The sequence below is a fragment of the Plectropomus leopardus genome, chromosome 14 (genome assembly GCF_008729295.1).
Source record: "Plectropomus leopardus isolate mb chromosome 14, YSFRI_Pleo_2.0, whole genome shotgun sequence".
NCBI classification, from domain to species: domain Eukaryota; kingdom Metazoa; phylum Chordata; class Actinopteri; order Perciformes; family Serranidae; genus Plectropomus; species Plectropomus leopardus.
The window spans coordinates 18,252,369-18,266,837 of NC_056476.1; the positions used below are offsets into that span (position 1 = coordinate 18,252,369).

Consider the following 14,469-nt stretch of genomic DNA (forward strand, 5'->3'; position numbering starts at 1 on the left):
TCACTGACTATTAAAAAACACTTCTTGTAAAACCCATTTAGATTTTGTTCTGCTGACTACTAAAATGGACATTAAAGTAAATTAAATTCAGGCTCTAATTTAGCTGTTAGCCCAATTTGTCCTGCCAGTCAGAACAGCAGCTCATTAGCAAGTCAATTAACACCCAAAAGAGCATCAAACACTGAGGAGTGAAAAACTAGAATTGCTAGATTTGTAATGAGGTAACTTTACAGCTGCATTTCACAAACATCAAGGCATTTTTTATAAACTGCAAGAAGTGAAATACACTCTGATTAAGTCACATACGCGTTTATCTTCTTTCTGCTAAAATCTAACATAAATATATATGAACACACTGCCCAGTGGCCCAAAAAACCCCAAACATTCGTATTATAGTTTTCTGGAAACCACACATATTTCACCTGTGTTTGTGGCACCAAACCTTGATAATTTTAGCCGCACATTATGTCATTCCCCAGCAGTGTTTGTGGCATCAAACCTGGGTGTTTTTAGCAGCACATCACAGATTTTCAGCTGCGTTTTTAGCAATGAACCTGGGTGTTTTTCACTTGCTGAGCTGCAGACTACTGCAGTCCACTGTTCAAAACCCTTAAACAACAAAACTGCTTTTCTTTTGGGGAACCATTGCTGCATTTCTACCAGCCTTTGTGGCACCAAACCTGTGTGTTTTTAGCAGCACATCGCATTATTTTCCAACAGCATTTTTAGCACCAAACCTGGGTGTTTTTTTTTTAAATGACCCGTCCCTGCTTTTCTAGCGGTTTGTGTGCCTCCAAACGTTGATGTTTTAAGTCAAAACATTATCTTTTCCTAACCATAGCAGTAGTAGCAGTAACAGTAGTTTTGTGCTTAAACCTAACCGCTCCTTCGCCACAGAGTTGTTGAGAAACATGAGGTTTCAACGTAACCACTACAAAATGATGCACAAATGTAACACATCTGTGCTTGTATATTTTTTTTCTGGGGATTGGGCTGGAACAAAAGAGCTTACCTGACCACTCCTTGTCTTCAAGTAGAATGAAAGAACGAAGCGGGGTAATGACAGATGGACAGCCATTAAAGGAAAGAAGAAGAGCAGAAAAGGCTGAGTTATTTCAAAAGGGCAGGGACAGGGTTGGAATTTGAACGCAGGAAAGGAAAAGATATTTTGACTGAAGAAGGCAGGTTTGGCTTGTGTTTGTGCTCTGTGTCAGGCAGTTATTTTCTGACTGCTCAGAAGCATCCTTTCTGAGCATGTGCAAAGCTTCATCATAGCTTCAATGACGGATACCTTTCGTCCACAGAAGGCTCTTTCAGCTGCAAGTGAGGCTTTACACCCGCCATGGGTCGCATGTTGGTGGATAAGGCCTTGATGGTGTAGTTGATCTCGTTCTCCCTCGTCACATCACTGTCATAACCTGGTGACAAGACAGGGGCAATTTAGCGTCAGAAACATTCAGTGATTAAAAACCTCAAAGGAAGCTCATCTCTCACCTCCGTCATCTTCACTCTCGATGTCCGATTCCTCGCTGTCACACTGTTTGAACTCCCGGTGGCCCTCGGGCTCATGGGCCCAGATCATGAGGCACGTGTCACCCCCACCGACCGTCACCAAGAGGCTGTCGTCATGGGTCCATCGCACATTGGTAACATGCGTGCTGTGGGCCACATAGCGTTTGAACTTTGCATACTTCCCCTGGGGGAGAGGGACAACATTTACTTAACACTTGTGACATTAACACAGAAATTATCATAACATTTGCATAAACTGAAGCCTTAAGTCAGGAAGCGTTCAAGCAAGATAACACGAAGAATTATGCAATGTGTCTTTTAGGGGTGACCCTGAATAGTCAGCTATTCAACGATTCGATCTCAGGGGCTTGATTTGACTGCCGATGTCACAGTCCAATCAACATAGTCGTGAAAATGTGCAACAAAGGATCGTTCCATTCGGGCTAAATGGGGATCTTGAATGTCTGATTTTACACAGATTTGTTTAAAATCTCCCAATAAATCATGATATACGTCGGCTAAATGAGAACAACACAAGGCATTAGGCTGTTTCAAAACCAAAAAATATATTAATTAAACAAAGCATTCATATAAGAACATAGCACTAACAGAGTACTAAAGTAAACTAGTATTTTCATTTTACTAATGATTCTTCAAAATTAACAGCAGGAGGTGCTTAGAAACAGCTGTGTGCAACTTGCATTTCTCTCTCTCTCTCTCTCTCGCTGACTGTCCATTCACTTCCCTGTCATTTCCCTTCTGACTGCTACAATGAGGGGAAATTAAAATTGGGCTAAAAGTTCTATTTTCAGCCACAAAAAGCCAGCAGCTTCCGTCTTTCTGAGCATACACCCCCTACACACAACAAACAGAGCTGTCTATGCTTCTGAGACAACAACAATGACAGTCACATGTGTCTTGGCCCAGAAATAAGGTTGTTCTTGCTATTTTTCGGAGGATATACAGGCCAAAATCTTAAATATATATACTACGCAGGATTCTCTTATAGACTATAGATATATAGAGTCTATATATAGAGGATGAGGATGAACAACAACTGTAAGAGCCACTTAATCACATATTTTATACTTATGATATAAAATGGTTGTGGTATGTGACATATAATATGGGTTCTGATTTTATTTAGGTAGTGAACATGTTTATATTTGTATTACTTATTCTAATGTTTCTGTTAGAATGCGGGCTAAGTTGTGTACCACAGCTATGGTACCGTAAGACAGTTTTGCGTGCATGACAAATGAGGATAGGATGATGTCGTGCGTAGGTGTGGATCAAAATAAGTTTTTGACATTTTTCTGCATTCCAAAATAAACCTTGTAAATGTTTCTCCCTGTTTCACATGAGTATTTGGATTTTACGCAATGGAGCTGGAACACAAGTCAAAACCGTGACACCTTGCAGAGTAAGCGACCTAGGAACTATGGTATGTTCAAACAGCCACTATGACAACAACAAAAAATTTGACGATCACTCGGTAAAAGGCAAGACTTGACCAAACAGATTCGACTGTGTAAATTCTCAGTCAGTGACACCCTTAGTGTCTTACCTTGACAGGGTATCTGAAGAGCTTGACATATCCCAAGTCATCTCCTGTTGCTAGCACCTTCCTGTCATTACTAAGGCAGGCTGCAGTCACCTCGGTGACCTCGTTGATCAAAGGCCAGATGCCCTCAACAGACGTCCCCAGGACACACGTCCACGTGCTCCAGTCGATCTTCTCCACCTGAGACAAGCATGTAAATAAATAGAGATGATTTTATGTAACACTTTTAAAAGTTACTTCACAATAAAACATTAACTATCAAACAGACAGGATATTAACAAACAAAAGAGCAATAAAGCAGAACATAAAAGTACAGCAATGTACTCAGGAGCTTCATTATGAAGAGCCTCTACAGGCATCTACAGGCGGCCAATAAAGAGAGACAACACTGGATATGCTCTCTCCTTGTTTTTATTGGAAGACGAAGCTACAGCAAAATCTCATACTATTCGTTTAACCCTTTGAAATGTAAACAAATTGGAAATGAGGCAATGAACAACTTAAGATAACAAGATATGGCCCAAAAGAAGCCAGTTAAAAAAAAAAAAAAAAAAAAAAAAAAAAACCCAATATCTGATCCCCTAAAAAGTGCTAAAAACTGAAAAAAAAAAATATATATATATTTTTTCTCTAACAAAAATTTGGACATCCGACATTTTTCATATATATATATATATATATATATATATATATATATATATATATATATATATATATATATATATATTTTTTTTTTTCTTTTCTCATTTCCCCTTTTAAAAAATATACAAATTTTCACGGTCTTTTTCTCGTCACCTTTTATTAATTTCTTGCAATTTGTGGGACATTTCTTGCCAAGCTGCTCACTACCTTTCCTTTATGTTTTAGAAAGAAATCAAAACAGTTTGCTCAGGTTTCAAGGGTTAAGCAGCTTATAAAAGGAATCAACAACAAGAAAACTTAAAAGACTGCTGCAAGATCCTTTGATCACTCTCAGGGCCAATCATGAGGACAGAAGGAAGAGCAGAAGCAGACAGGCCAGCAGACTGTGTTACCCTGACAATAGTGATCCTGTGATCAAATGTACGAGAGAAGAGTGAAATGCGTGGAAGGGAGAGAGGAAAATGAATGCATCATGACGAGGTGAGACGAACGAGCAAAGGTAAGAGAGGACATCCCTCTAGTGAGACGTGACCTAGCAGCATCTATCATCTCTGACCTTTATTTTCTTAATGCTTCCCTTCCCTCCACTGTGCGACGTGCAAGGTGTCTGAATGTCACGCTGTATTTCGGGGACCCTCAACACTATCCCACTTCCACTGCCAGAATTAGAATGATACTGCTGAAAAGTGGGCCGTGCTAATGCTTCACTGCCCTTCCTCGAGCCTCCTCTGATCCCGAAGGAAAAATGTGGGCCAACAGCGTAACCACAACTGGGGCCACTCCTGTGTGTTCTCCGTTTGCTCACCTCTGTGGCCGGGATGGTCTGCCTCTTGCCCCGAGGAGCCTCAAAGAAAAAAACTGCTCTTTAGCACCTGTGTTGACTTGGAGTAGTTTTCCTGTGAATAAAAGAGCCCAGAGAGCCACGGGGTTTAGTTTTCTTTTTCTTTTTTCTTTTTAAACATTTTGAATCCATAATTGGTTCTATAGAAGTCATTTGCAGGGAATTAACTGAGACGATAGTATTTTAGGAAACATGTTTACCTCTCTTGTCCCAGTCCAGATGGGTAATGTAGTTCAGACATCCTTTGCACACCCCGACCCGTTTGCTGCTCATTACATTGTAAATATCCACAAAGGTGTCTCCTGATGCTACTGCAAGGTACTTCCCAACACCTGTACAAACAAAAGAGAGATAATACAGTATTAACGTAACAATACAGTTTATTGTTTAGATGTATATACATATATTTATATATTTATACATTACACACTAACCACATTACATACTGTGATTTTTTTATCTTTATACATTACATGTAGTTTTTTACAATATGATATGCAGATGTGTATGTTCTATGTTTCCCCTGCCGCTGTGTTTGATTGTGAATGCAGCTGCTATATTAAATTATTTCCATAAGGATCAATACCGTTTCTAACTAAAAAAGTAACGCCGGCATATGTAGTCCATGCCATTTTTTTGTAAATTAAAATAAAACTGTCATGGGGGAAGTGTGAAGGTGTTTGTTTTTTCTTCTTGTACTCTGGTTTTGTGATTGCCTTGCAATTATACACACAGCGTGTGTATAAACAGCTCATATAATTCTCCATCTAGTACCTTTTTTAAGTCATACATTTAATTTTTCCAATATTTTGGTTAGCAAATGTTACTCACAATAAACTAAGATGATAAACATGGTAAAATATTACTAAACAAGATTGTCATGTTAACGTAAAATTATACTTGTATGACAACATTAGTTAATAATTTCAAATATTGATTACTATACACTCTGTGACTGGAAAACAAGTCAGATAAAATCATGTGCTCTACTGACACAAAATCTTTTTGTGTTTCATTCTATATTGTGAAGTCAAAAGCTGCTCAGCTGACAAGCAGCATATTTTTCTAAGACAATCATGTTTTGTTCTTGGGAAAACTATAAAAAGATGTATCTCTGTCCCTCTTGTCAAGAGTCATGCATTCTCCTCCTGGTTTGTGTTTGGTAGTAAGGTTTGTCTATTATTATATAAGAATGATTTTAATGTTCGGGTGGCTTAATGGTAGCCAACATGTTGGTTGCCTTTCCTAAGAGAGCACCAGAGCACAAAGCTTGAAAAGCTAATAATAAGCATATTACATTTTCTCACTGTTCTGTGTTCAATGGTGCCACTACTTTTTTGTGTGTTACCAATGACCCACTTGGGAAGCCTTTCCTATCATTTTTTGTAATAGATTCCATAGTACACCTATTTTAACCATAGTGAAATGAATTTTATGTTATGTATTTATGTATTTATGTTCCCAGTGTTTTATGTTTCCCAGCTCAATATCCTCTTAATATGACACATACTCCTAAAATGACACATTAGGGAGACCTTTAAAGAATTTTATGTTCTCAGCAATATTTTTTGCATTGCTTGTGTTCAATATGTGTGTCACTGGATCAGTATGTTGAAATCACCCACATGCAGCTTATAACCTGCTGATGTTATACTCTTTGAAACCAACGTCCTAAAATTTGTGGTCAAGGCAATTTTTTGACTTTCGACGTTGATATCTCCACAGCTGCTGAACAGATTTTCCACTATTCCAACTGCATTTGAAGTGTTCACCTCCTTTGTTTTGTTTTTTTTGGGGTTTTTTTTGCTATATGAACTGCAAACATAGCCCTTAATAATCTCTTAGTAGTGAGACACATGCTAAAAAATCAACACATGACTAGACTAGGCCCTTGGGAGCTTAGGACCCTGGTAAGAGATGACCCCAACTGCTTTATAGAGTGATTTCTACTGAGATGTGCACTCTCAGAGAAAAATGGGTGTTGGGTTGAAGAATAGGATCCCTTGCATTGAGGACGAAGGTTAAGCATCCAGGCGAAAGAGAGTTTAGTTTCTTGCTCTCACGTTGTCCGCCCCCACTGTTTCTCATTCCTCTTTTGCTGCCTCTCTGTCTGGCCTTATTACAGAAAGCCATTAATTTGGGTCATGCCTGCAGCAATATCTCCCCCACTCACAGTGTGAGGGAAATATATATACCTGCTGCACAGCATCCAACAGACACTAAGATGCTTTGAAGGGCACGCAGATTTAAGACGCCTGTTTACTGCTCAGACAGAATTTCAGGGGGAGTTTTGTCAGGGTGAAGAAATGCGGAGGTGCGCAACAGACCTGGAGAGAATCTGATATCGGAGATGATGTCCTTGCGGTGGTGGAAGGACACCAGGTCCTCCAGGGTGTCTGCGTTCACAATGAGGAAGCTGCCGTCATTCAGGCCCACCGCCAAAGCTTTGCCATCAGGGGAGAAGCAGCAGCAACGGCCGCCTGTGGAGGACAATGTGTTTGTTAAAGCCCTGGGGGCCGATGCACTTCCTGTCAGAAAATACACTCATCTGTTAGTGTTTGAGCAGTGACTCACCTTTTCTGAGCTTGCGTACAGCCAGCATGCAGTGGCTAGGTGAGAGGTCCCATATGCGCAGGGTTTTGTCATCGCTGACAGTGGCACAGAGAGGGAGATGAGGATGAGTGGCCAGGCCCCATACTTCACCTTCCATGTGACCCTGCACACACAGACAATAGTAATTATTCCATTTGTTGGTAGTCGACTAACGTTTAGGTAATGAAGGAACGACAAACAGAAGCAAATGAATGAATTGGCTTTTGTTTTGTTTTTTTCCGCTTATCCTTGTGTACAGATGCTTTTCCCCTAAATTTACTTACGGGTCTAATACATAATTTAAAAAGGGAAGGGAAAACCCCTAGCATTTCCAAGTGTTTTTACTGTTGATGCTGCTGTCACAACAACAACTGGATTGCCTTCTTTGTTCCTCAGAGCCTTGAAACTACCAACAACAGAAAAACACACACTGCATGTTGTTTTTTTAGTTGTTCCACTGTCTGGCATTTCTGCTATTGGGGAAATTAACTGCAAAGAACTTAGAAGATACTCTAAGCTAACTGGGGATAGCTATGTATAGCTACTAGGCAAAACAAAAGGGCTGTTTTCTTTCTGTTTTGGAAGAGAATAGTTTGTACAACCACTTTAAAAATCTTAAACATATACAAGTTAACCAATAATGTTATAAGGTTTGCTAAAAAATAAAGATGGGTACTTTAAAGTACCTACTGAATATTTGCCAGTGTGCTCATTTGCTCATTTTCCAATGTTCCAATTGGTTAATATTCATATGTGACTGGTCAGTTACTGCATTCTGTTATTTCTGAAGAGCAGACTGCTGCTATGAACAGCTGAACATAGCTATGGATGCAATTCTGATCATAGATGCTTTTCATAGCAACGAAATCAAGAAATTCCCTCGTGGCGTTCTTGAGATACTGCTGTCACAGGAATGGGATGTACGGACGGACAAGCTGAAAACAAATTGCCTCTGGCAAAGACTAAAATCATTTTTAAATCAATATTCTACATAAATTATTGAGTTTCTGTTTAAGCAGCCATGTAATAAGCTGGATAGTAGACAGCGAGTGGGTTATTATTGCAAATGTGAGAGATTTAAGACCCTTCTGTCCTGAATCACTCTGTTGGGATTCATTTTGCAGTAATGACCCCCCTATTTTCCTTTAATTTCCTTTATTTAATTACATATGTTATTATTGTAATCATTGTACAGATATTGGCCTCCGTTGGATTTCAGTTACATGACAACAAGTGTCACTGTCTGCTTACTCCATTTTTCTTTTGACCGCTTAAATAAGTAAATATGACTATGTACCTCAATGTGCGATCACTGTTGAATTAGGTCTGAAAGTAAAGCTACATTTTCTTGGTACTCCAAGTTTTTTTGCAGCTGTACAGATCTCAAAGTCCCAGAAAACAATTAAAGAATGATTTGGTCATAACTGATCAGCAACAGTCTTTATGTGTTCCCTAATCTCTGACGCCAGCATTGATCTGAAATGATCAGATTAACTGCATGTACCACCCATATTATAATTCTCTATGATATTCGCACATATACACACATAATTAGCCTGTTACGTACAACAGCTAACTGAGGACAACCTTTGGTTCTCTCATTAATTGATTCCATCCATCAGAGAGAATTCGAAAAGGGCAATCAATAGCACTGGCTCTGTCTGCTGACAATTGGAGGAGCCGAAAGACGCTGCAGGACCACTTAACTAAATTAACAATCTCCCATTAAGCAGCAATAACTCATCCGTGTTCACAGCCAGCTCCTCGGTGATTCTGAGTTGCTGTGTAAAATATACAGTAGATGTGTTATAATCATACTGAAGGGCAAAGCTGGTAGCTCTGTGTGTTTTAGCCTTTCAAACACAGAATGGACATGACTTTGTTACTACTGACTGTTTTACAAAGCAGAACATGTATTTGTTAAGTTTAAACTTTCACAGCTTTAAGGCCATATGATTATTTTGTCACCTTGTTGTTGGTGCATTGAAGGATGCTCCAACTTTTGAAATTTAGTATTGTATAGCTTTTGTGGCAACTAAACCTGCAAAAATTAGACAAAAAGAATCTGTGTAGTTCTCCCGCAAAAAGATGAAACGCAAACCTCACTGTGCTGCCTTGCAACAAGTGTCTTGGTGCTCCTGTGCTATTTGCATGTATTTAAATTAAGTAATATACATACCTTTGATGCAAAACTGGTGCCTTTATGTGCAAATGAGCCTTACTGCAAAAACAGTCCAGTTCATAAAGATCAGCGCTAACAGCTGCATGCAGCTGCAATGAAATTATTAGTGTCTTCAGAGAGTTGGTGGCACTGAAGTACATTAAGGAGAGCACGCCTAGCACCAGACTGACTTTCAAGTGGTCATGGCAGCAGTGATGAAGCCAGGAGACGGAATCATCATGCCAAGCACACGTCTGCACCTCACTGGTGAGGACCTAAAGCTTGCCGTCTGAAAATTTCAGTTTTCTTTCAGCACAGTCAATTCCATGCCTGACCTTCCAGCACACTCTCGGACGTTTTTCCTGGTTTTGACTTAGCTCGCCTCTGACCACCTCCCCTCGTCTCTGCCCCAGTAAACCTAACAGCCTTCTGTCTACGACCACAAGTTTTGCCTGTGCACTTCCTGGTTTTTGTCTGCCTGTGGCTGTGCGGTGTTCTACTGCTTCGGCTCCATCGAAAGAGATCGCCATTCTCTGGCCTGTCTTCAGAGCCTACTGCCGATCGAAACATCTCCTCTGTGTGAGTGCAGATGGTATTTATTGTTCTGATGGTATGTTGATTCCCCACTTGTCCTCGAGCCTGCTGTCTGCTCCTACTAGATTCATCTGCTCCGCTGCCTGCCTGCCTGACGCCAACTCTGCTTCCTCCGTGACCACGAGCCCTGCTCTAAGTGTTTCTGCAACTTACCTGATACATTCACCTGCCAGTCCACTCCCACGGAAATAAACTAAACTGTTGGACTCCTCAGAGAGCTTCCACTATTTTTTTACGAAACAAGTTCAGTCTTACAACCAAACTAATTTAATTATGTCACTAATTTAAAAGAAATTGCAAACAAAATCAAATTTTCAATTTTCCCTCCCACTGGGACCCTAGGTAGTAATCTAACTTTCCCCTCGACTATGACACACATGTGGGGCAGATAGCAGTTTCATGTACTGTAGAATTCATTGTTCTATCAGCAGCCACAATCTATTCTTTGTGAATTCACCCATTTAAGTTGAATGTAATCTTTAGAGTACCTTTGAACACAACACCAAGGCAAGTTTCACAACAGTCCTGCCACTGCATTACAACACAATAAAAATTACAGTTCAGTGCATCTTCACACTTTCAAATCTTTACTTACTTGGAGAAAGCCTCCTCACTGACTTCCAGCTCATCACACTGCAGAAAAACTACCGCTACCTTCCTCATGAATACCTTGGCTGTGTGGGATTGTGAAGCTCAGGGTAAATCTAACAGAGTTGAGCTGTGGCAGGTTTTGGGGTTATTTTTATTTTACCTGGACCAGCAGAGTGATGGGACCACTCTTGTCTACCTCCAAGATCTCTCCGTTCTTGGTCCCCACCAGGATGTGGCCATGACCCAGAGATATGGCACGTATGGAGGGGTTGTCCTCCAAGAGCAGCCCTGCAGAGTCAACGAATTATAGCATAAAGTCAGAGACCTTCGCTTGAACCAGAATGCAATCCTCATCTCAGCTAAAAGCATTGAATGTTTTAAATGGATTTGCATTCAATGGTTGTTCTGCATCTCTGGGCCTTGGAAGACTGATCCAAGGACAGTGGAACAAGGACAAGTGAGAACCTTTTTTACCTTTAGAGCCTGGAGCGAGTACTGCTCGCTTGATGGCGTAGGTCTTGAGGCATCTTTCGAAGGTGTCGTCCCACAGAGCGACTATACCATCCTTTCCTCCAGTCACAAATCCCTGTAAGGACAATACACACACATTTGAAGCTGAAATAATACCCTGATAGTTGAACATGTCAGATTAAATTCAGTATTACATATAACCCACAAAAAAAGAGACGCCAAGACAAAAAGGGATTCAGACAGGGAAATACAGTCGCAAACCACACATCCATAGTTCAAGCTAACACCGACCGTTAAAAGTTGAAAGCTGCAAAATTTGAAGACTGTTAACAGTTTATAACACCTGCATTAAAAATAATTATCAGAGTTTAGGATGGTCCAACAGACGCTCATCTATTCACAACCAAATCTGCGTTGGGCCACGCTCTATTGTGGGCCACACCCCTGTTGTTAATCTGTGAAAACATTTTGGGGACATGTCTCAATAGCTTAACTAAAAATATCCAAGTTTGGGGATGTTTAGACAAATTGTCATTGAATATGTCCAAGTTTTGCACCAGGTCCTTGTGCATGCTTGCAACTTGTGGTGACGGCTTGTATTTTTTTTTAAATTACTCAATATGCAAAAATAACCAGTTTGTACTAATTAATAGCAGACCAAACTGGAAAAAACAAAACTAAACAAAATAAATCTGGGTAGATGGCACCCTCCTACTGAGGGCTTTCAAAATAATTTTACACAGGTGGTTCAACATTGTTATGAAATGTGTCTCCTGAGTTTTGGAATGATTGGACAAACAATTTCTGATGTATTTTGTGATTTGTTTTACCACATCCATTTTTCACAATTCTAGTGCCCCCTAGACGTTGATTTAAATTAGACTTTCAGGGTATGTTTCATGTATTTGTTTGGACATGTCCTGCAAGTTGCATGAGGAGTTCACTAGGGAGTTAGGTCTATTTATGTGCTTTGGCATTCCCTTTTAAAGTTCATCGGTCAATTTCTACAAAACAATAGGTTATCAAAAATTTTAAAGCAACTTCGGACAAGCTTTGTCCAATAATGTTCAACAGGAAATGAAAAAAGGTTTGTCTGAGGAGTGCTACTTCATGTGTAGGTCTCAAAAACAGTTATTATTTGGATTCAAGAACAACACAACCAAAAAAAAGAGGGAGAGCTTAGACTTGTTCTTTCTTTTGTAAATAAGTCAAACCAAAGAATTCCAAGGTGCACTGTTTTGCAGAAGTTAAAAAGCCTTTTCAACTAACAGTCTTCATCAGGGCATGCAAAAACAAGTGGCAGTGCACAGATATACCAAGACTGATGTCAGGTGCCACGCAATCTGAGTAGCACTGGATAATTATTTCAGGTGCAATCAATTAAGTGGGGGCTGGGCTGGTAGTGGCCCTTAACTTGAAGATCCAAAAAGTTTCTCTTTGTTACAGTTTTAAAAACAGAGACACTTTTTGGATCCTCCAGTTAAGGGCCACTACCAGCCCAGGCCTAAATGAAGAGCTGAACTACGTTCCATATCTGTTAAAAAAATGGATTGTGATGTAAAAGTGCCCCCCCCCGATCCCTTACGCTCCCTAGTCATCTCTGTTCTCATCACAGGTGATCAGCTTCAGTGAAGCATCTAAACCTATACTAAGGATTCATGTACCTTGTACAAATGTTGTATATTCTTATCTATTTATTGATATTTGTGTGACCTGTGTCTGATGTTGCTGATTGTGTGATGAATTTGCTGTTCTTGAGCACACTGCTGCTTTGTTGAGTGCTGAGTTGACCTGAGTGTGTGAACACTCACTTCATTGATTGCACCTGTGACAATTATCCCTGTAATCTATTGTCCATCATTGATTTTACTCTCATTCAACAGAATTATGTTAAACCTAAAATAATGTTTTTAAAAAGCTCGTAAAAATAGGTCTTTACATAACCATGCAGCTTAATGTGATGAATAATGATTCAGGAATTAAGATATTTTAAAACATTAAATAACCTGGCGAGTTAAAAATCCTTTTTTTTTTTTTTCCTGTGGTACCTTTTCTAGAGCGTGCACACTGAAAACAGGGCCGTCATGTGCCTTGACAGTCTTCATCAGGAACATGTCCCTCCAGATGCAAATATCCCCTGTGCATGTGCCTGAAAACACCATCTCCTCCGACCAGCCGTACACAGCACACATCATAGTCTCCGTCTTCCCCATGTTCCCCTTGCGCCCAATTAGACCACCACCTGAAAGAGAAACAGACAGTCAGCTCACAGTGAGATGTGTCACAGCTCAGCTCAGAGTTCTGCTTGTTAAGAATCTCTGTGAGTCAACAAAAAACCCCAGGGGTCTTACCAGCCTTATGCCAAAACTTCATATGTTTCACACCAGCTGTGATGAGCTTGTCAGGTAGGTAGGGATTTATTTTGACAACGAATATCTTGTCCTTGCTTCCCCTGAAAAACAAGTTTTGCATCACAAAATACGCTTGAGGAAAAAACATTTAATCTGTAATTTATTTTGATGAATCCAAGCACTTAAGATGTTTTTATGCTCGATCTATTCTCACGCCTTGTTCTTGAAAGAAACGTTTAATCTAATTTCTTATGGTTAGAATGACATAACAAACTTGAAACTTGAAATTTAAAGAGTGAATCCACAGTAGCTGTGAGCAATGATTCAAGGGCCGAGGGCACTGAGGCTTTTTAATCACGCAACAGAAACGCAGACTGCCTCTCTCTATTTCTGTGTGTTTTGGACCAAACTAAGTTGCAAAGACTTGGGGCATCAAAATGTTTCTGAATAGAAACAATAAATCCGGACCACATGCTAGTGTGAAGAGTGCATTAACGCTGAAAAAGTAAATTAAAAAAGCATGGAATAAAAATATTCTTTGGACAGGACTGAACTCAGAGGATCATGTATTTTCATTTTTTTGCTTTTCATTTTCTTCTAGTGTGGTGTGTGATTGTGTATAATTTTTACTGTCTGTGGACGTTTCCTGTTTTATATTGTCTTGCTATTAGAGAGCTGTCTTTTCTGTATTGTACCTAAAAACAAAATGACTATGTTTACATGGACACATATATTTCAGTATTAATCTGAATATGACAATATTCTGAATTTGATGCAGCTCATGTAAACAGTATAACTGGGAAAAATAAATAGGACCTCACCTATTTAGGTCAGATCTTTAAGGATCACTCCTTAATAAGCACCACAAACATACTCGAGAGAGAAATAAACTTTCTGTAACTGCTCCTTTTTTTGCCCCCTGATTGCACAAAATAAACACTGAGGCTCAGTCGCTGGTCTTGTCTAATGCGATAGACTGTATCTGACACTTTAAGTTCTCTAATCGTTGCCCTTTGTGCTCCTCTCCCTCTAACACCCATTCCCCCTCTCCCATCTGAAGACTAGACAGTGGTGGTGCACAAGCTAGGCTCTGTCAGGCCCCATTTCCCTCTGCCCGCCTCACTGCACTGCCCACCAGGGTCTGCAAAGG

The 14,469-nt window shown here is 39.9% G+C and overlaps 1 protein-coding gene across 1 annotated transcript in view; it reads right to left on the reverse strand.

Annotated features, from left to right (window-relative positions):
- eml5 (EMAP like 5) overlaps positions 1–14,469 on the reverse strand; it is a 54,600-nt gene that overhangs the window by 9,951 nt on the left and 30,180 nt on the right. The window contains 13 exon segments of the mRNA XM_042500575.1: positions 1,013–1,027; positions 1,292–1,418; positions 1,495–1,696; positions 3,080–3,256; positions 4,524–4,574; positions 4,577–4,614; positions 4,760–4,891; positions 6,887–7,039; positions 7,134–7,275; positions 10,658–10,785; positions 10,972–11,083; positions 13,017–13,210; positions 13,320–13,420. Of these exon segments, the coding sequence (XP_042356509.1) occupies positions 1,013–1,027; positions 1,292–1,418; positions 1,495–1,696; positions 3,080–3,256; positions 4,524–4,574; positions 4,577–4,614; positions 4,760–4,891; positions 6,887–7,039; positions 7,134–7,275; positions 10,658–10,785; positions 10,972–11,083; positions 13,017–13,210; positions 13,320–13,420 (1,572 nt within the window).